The sequence below is a fragment of the Microcaecilia unicolor genome, chromosome 1 (genome assembly GCF_901765095.1).
Source record: "Microcaecilia unicolor chromosome 1, aMicUni1.1, whole genome shotgun sequence".
NCBI lineage: Eukaryota > Metazoa > Chordata > Amphibia > Gymnophiona > Siphonopidae > Microcaecilia > Microcaecilia unicolor.
This window is the reverse complement of record NC_044031.1, coordinates 549731942-549737941: the sequence shown is the minus strand read 5'-3', so window position 1 is coordinate 549737941 and position 6000 is coordinate 549731942. Positions and strand designations below refer to the sequence as shown.

At 38.7% G+C, this 6000-nt stretch overlaps 1 protein-coding gene across 1 annotated transcript in view; it reads right to left on the bottom strand.

The window, feature by feature from the left end:
• VPS13B (vacuolar protein sorting 13 homolog B) overlaps positions 1 to 6000 on the bottom strand; it is a 1674799-nt gene that overhangs the window by 121771 nt on the left and 1547028 nt on the right. Inside the window, 2 exon segments of the mRNA XM_030217225.1 lie at positions 1671 to 1798; positions 5203 to 5486. Of these exon segments, the coding sequence (XP_030073085.1) occupies positions 1671 to 1798; positions 5203 to 5486 (412 nt within the window).

Below are 6000 nucleotides of genomic sequence, written 5' to 3'. Positions count from 1 at the left end.
CCCCCCCCCCCCCCCCCCACCACCACACACATGTACATGGATGAAACCTAATCTATTCTTCGTTATTGACATTTATCAACTCAGTTGTTTCAATTATTTGGTGAACCATGCATTTTGGTTCAAATTTCACTTTTCCTCAAAATTCTGGTAGTATTCTGATAATTGCATATCAAGTTTTGAGAGATCGCAAAACAAAGCTACAGAAATAATACGTGAAATGAAACAAATACTCATTGGAAGTTTTTGACACAAACATTTATCTTGTGTTGTGCAGATTACAGATTTCATTTGTCTTGCATCTTACAAACAGAATTATAGATTTGGTCTGGTGTTTTGTATATCTAGAAGTACTATACAATTCAATGATACATACCTGTGTCCCGTGGCTATTAATATCCACAAAATCACTCCACTCAGTTAATGATTCATCTGAGGATAGCACTTTTAGAAGGATGCTGGGTAATGAATCCTTAGTTTTCAATCTGGGAAGTTGAGATTTGATGATAAAGCTCGTGATGCACCGAACATTCAGCCTGAATCTTCCTGCAAAAAACTTCAAACTTTGGAGTGTCTGTAATAATAAAACACATTTTAAATTCAGCTCATAATGGCACAACATTTTGATTTATATAGAGCTTTACAATTATACAGTGTCTTATTCATATGTGGGTTTCTTCTGTACTCATGCAAAGGGCAATTCTATAAGGTGCCTGTATTTATGCACCACTTGCGTGTTTAAATGTACAGAATACCAGCACTTTTACAGGTAAGTTAACACTTGCTAGCATAAGTGACAGCAAACTACCTAAGTGCTACACTGCAAGGGCACTAAAGTTAGGCATGGTTTACAGAATATGTGTAGCACGCAACCCCTTGACTAAAATTTAGGACGACCATTTACGCCAACTAAAACCTGGTGTAAATACCTGTGCCTATCGGGTATTTCTATAACAATGCGTTTAATTTTTAGGAATGCCCATGACCCACCCATGTCCCTCTCATGGCCACAACCCCATTTGAGATCTCCACATTAGAATTTATGCGCGGGCACTTTACAGAATTGCTTAGAAAGTTGTACGTGTAAATTCTAATTAGTGCCAATTAGTATTGCTAATTGCTTGTTATCCAATTATGGCATCGATTGCTTGTTATTGGCCAATTATTGGCATCGATTGGCTTGTTAATCAATTATGTTACACGAACAATTTGGCCACACTGTCAAATTTGCGTGCGCAACTTTAGTATGTAACTGCAAAGGGGTAATCACATGGCTGGAGCTACCACTTACGTTATCTTACTTGATTTTCTCGCCTCCTGACGATTCCTTCTGCCACATTCCCAAAATGTGACCTTGCAGACTCCTGCAGAAGTCTCATGAGGCCATCGCTTGAACTCTCAGCAGCCATTTTGAAGTGGTGCCTGAAGCAAGACAGTCTGCAGACTCACCGGGCAGGAAAGAGAGGGCTCTTTCCTGCCCCGAAGAGCTCACTAGACCACCAGGGCACCACACTAAGGTACAGGAGGGCTGCCCATTCGTCTGCAAATCCACTTAGATGGTTGTTTCTCATTGGAAAAAAACCTGATGCAATCAAATGCTTATAAAGGAAGGGGAAATTGTTCTAAACTTTCAGTGATTTTCGATTACAACATTTAGGTACTAAAATCTTTACCTCTGATATTTTCTTTCATAAGCAGTGTGACTGGGCATCTGTTGTGGATAATAATTCGAGGGCTGGGGTCTTCAGTAAGGGTCAGAAATGTAACTCCTAGATATTCTTGATAGGTTAGTATTACAGCTCTAAAATAGAAAAATACAGATTTCTGAGGGCTATAAACCATATTTTTTTGATATGTTACAAGTTATAATTCTTTCATTTCTGAGATTTTCAATTACTTTTCATGGACTTCAAAGACTTTTGTAAAAAAATGTTTACTAAACATTCAGACAGGGTTCATGTTGTGCTTTTCAAGGTAAGTTGAGTGGTTAACTGGGTTTTTTGGTCACCTGAAGACAGCAATTTTCAATAGCATATGGAGTTGCAAAATATGCAGATAGTTAATGACTCACACACCCTATAATTTTCAAAAGGTAACTATTTGGAATTCCTAGAAGTCACTTCTTATTTCAGTGAGCAGTGGAATGGAGCAAAACAATACGAGTAGTTTTGGAAACCTGGTTTCAAAATAAAAACTCTTTCTAATGTTATTCTCTTCTCTGTATTAATGTAAAGTGCTATTTTATAATACATGCATAAGTGCAAACCCCGTCCACACTTTGCCTCCAAGAACACTTACCCTTATTTCAGGTAAAAGCATGCACAAGTAGCTCATATATATATATATATATATGCAAAATAGCTATATAAATGCCTATTTCTGCATATAAATGCGTTTTACATATCTGAAAGGCTTATAAAATTACTTCCATTTTGTATGTACCTCAGATTGCAAATACTACCTCCTCTAAGGATGTGCCTACAAAAGGTAAAAATAATTTAAGACACAGCTACAGAGAATGCTAGAACATTAATCATCTGGGTGGAGGCATTCCTAGGTGCGGAATTATGCACGCGATGTATAAAATATGCACTTACAAACGCAAAATACAATGGGAAATTTAAGCATACCAAAGAGCAGGTATGACTGTACATGTGTACTTTTTGTAGGGTGATTTCCAAAAAGAAGGTATGCACATTCTTTATCTTAGAAAACTGTTTAGTCTGTTACAAAATTATACTCCATATGGCACACAGTTGAGAAACATGGGAAGAGCAAAAAGGGATAGGATTACAGATCATTTGAGAATGCCACTTCATCTACCTGTGCCTTGGGGATCCAGTTTATAAGCTGGCAATTAACCTCGTTTTCTTGCTGAACCCTATGGGAAGTTTCCCTTTCAAAATTCACTTACAATTCCACAAATACAAAGTACCCACAGGGCTGCAAATTGTAGAGGTGGTTCAAAAATTGTCCATTATGAGGACATTTTATAAAGCTTTTTCTGTTAATAACGTATGTTTTTTACATGCTGAAAACTGGTTCTTATAAAACTGGATGCAGATATGCACATGTGTAAAAGGTAGACATACTGTAACACTGTGCCTACTTTTACATGATCCAGGTATATAGTACGGATGGGCATTCGTTAATGCACCTTAAAAATGTTGGCACACTCAAAATCAGTTTAATACAAAAAAATACCAGAAAATCTGAAAGTTGCTTGAGACTTAGTGTATCTAGCTATCTGAGGCACATTCTGTGCACATTCCTGAGGGTACAGTTTGGGTGGAGTTGAACGTCCATGTGTATTGTGTACATGCACATTTATACCTTCTTCAAAACAGTGGACATTTTTGCGACAGAATTTGTATGCTGCTGGGAGTCATTGTACAAGCACATAAGGGCCTAAGTTGCCTTTGGAGTGGAGGAGTGGCCTAGTGGTTAGTGCAGTGGACTTTGATCCTGGGGAACTGAGTTCAATGCCTACTGCAGCTCCTTGTGACTCTGGGTAAGTCACTTAACCCTCCATTGGCCCTGGTACAAAATAAGTACCTGAATATATGTAAACTGCTTTGAATGTAGTTGCAAAAACCTCAGAAAGGCGGTATATCAAGTCCCATTTCCCCCTTTACAAAATAGGCAGCTTTTTGGATATCTTGTATAGGCATTCTGTTGTGAAATTACTCCCCATATGTAAGAACTGAAGGTATTTTCTACAACATACCTGGTCTAAGGGGTCCTTTTACTAAGATGTGCCTAAAATGGCCTGCACTAGTGTAGACGTGTGTATTGGACGCGCGCAGGTCCATTTTTCAGCACACCTGCAAAAAAGGCGCTTTTTTGGCCAAAAATGGATGTGTGGCAAAATTTAAATTGGCACATGTCCATTTTGGGCCTGAGACCTTACCGCCAATCATTGACCTAGCAGTAAGGTCTCACACGTTAACCAGGCAGTAATGGTCTACGTGCATACAATGACGATTACTGCCCGGTTAATGCTGCACGCCGGAAAATTTCCGGTACGCTTAGTGGACGCACCTAAAAAATGAAATTACCCGCCTGGGCTACGCGGTAGCCAGGCAGTAGTTCAAAACAGACAAGCGTAGGGCACACATATGTGCCTATGTAGCTTAGTAAAAGGGCCCCTAAGCATTAAAAAAATTTTTTATTTATGAATAAGAATATCAAACAGCAAAATGTACTTGTACAGAACAGCTAGGTAAAGCAAAAACATTTACATCTCTCTATTACAAAAGAAGAAAAAAAAAGAAAGGGATAAATAATCTCATTAATAATCTTTTTACATAGTTCAAGTCCTCTAATATTTAGGGGGATGGGAACCATTTGAAACATGAAAAATAAAGGAAAAGGAAAAAAAAAATCATCCAATAGTAATGAAGATATTACCAGCACATTATTGCCCAAACATTTTAGAGTGGAATATTTAAGGAAGTTAGGGGTCTTTTTACTAAGCTGTGGTAAGCACTAGTATGCTCTTACTACAGCTTAAAATGGCTTACCACGGGACGCGCATAGGTAGTCAGCAGTAATTTCCTGATCTGCGTATGCAAACTACGTGTTAAAAGTATTTTTTAATTTTATCACAGAGGGGGCATTGTCTGGGAATGGTTAGTGTGCGCTTTTGAGCTAATCAGTTAGTGTAGTTACATTGCTGTTTGCTAACTGATTAGCGCAGGATTAGCATGTGAGCCCTTATCACCTAATAACAGGTGTCAGCAAGTGCTCGTGTGCTAATTTTTTAAAACGCTAATGGCAACATCTCTGTATTGACCCTTATATGGAACCCTAACAAGCTCATTTTCAAAGCACTTAGCCTCCCAAAGTTCCATAGAAGCCTATGGAACTTAGCCTCCCAAAGTGCTTTGAAAATATGCCTCTAAGTCTCTATCTCCGTTACATTCAAAGCTGCCAGATGGAATTGTGTATTCCCTCCAAGAGCAATGCCCTCTTGTGCAATGTTAAAATTGGACAAGTATTACATGATCATGAAATCTGATCATTTTTACAAGTGTTCAAATCAGCAAACACTGTTTTGTTTTAATTGAAAAAAAAGTAAATCTAAGACCTGTTTCTACATAAGCAGACATGTGCCTCTGTCCTTCACTTCAGGGTGTTTAATTCTAGACTATGAAAGTTTAAGTAAACTTTTAGTTGCATTGTATGAATGTGTGCTCAACATACCTGGTGCAGAGTTCACTTTCACTGCAGTTCTCAATGGGCACTGACACACTCTGTCTGGGACACTCTGGTCTAACAACAGCTGGTAGGCTCCAGCACTCAGAACTGTCCTTGTCAGCACCAGCACAGAAGCTTAATAGAATTTGCTTTTGAAGAGAGGATGATTCTGATACTGATTCACTGGTGTTGCATACCAGGTCCCAGCAAGGAATGGAACTACAGTTTGCAGTGGTTTGCTCTCCAACTGGGCAGATGCTGAATATTGCACTGACTGGTAAATGCATGCACTTTAAAAAAAAAAAAAAAAAAAAGGAAAAGATGAGACCATATCAATATTAATCAACAGGTTGATTACAGGAATGTATAATTTAAATAACAGTTTAGCAGTAGTTTGTTTTTCTGAAATATACAACATACTTCTCAAATATAGAGAAGGTACTTACCTGTAAGCAGGTATTTTCCGAGGAGAGTAGGCATTATATTCTCATAAAGGGTAACACGGGTCCGTATTGCCAGTGCATAGCTTGTAATAGGCTTTAAAAACAGGTCTTTGACAGCGAAACATGCTCCATTGTGCATGTGCGAGTGCCTTCCCACCCGCCGTGAGAGAGTGGGACCAGCAATACAATATAAAGCATAATAAAAGGAGACAACTCAAAGGGGAGGTGGGAGGGTATGTAGAATATAAGGCCTTGGAGAATACCTGCTACAGGTAAGTATCTTCTGCAGCCTGGAACAAAACAAAATGGGCCTAGGAAGGTGGAGTTGGACTCTAGACCCCAAACAATTCTGCAGCACTAT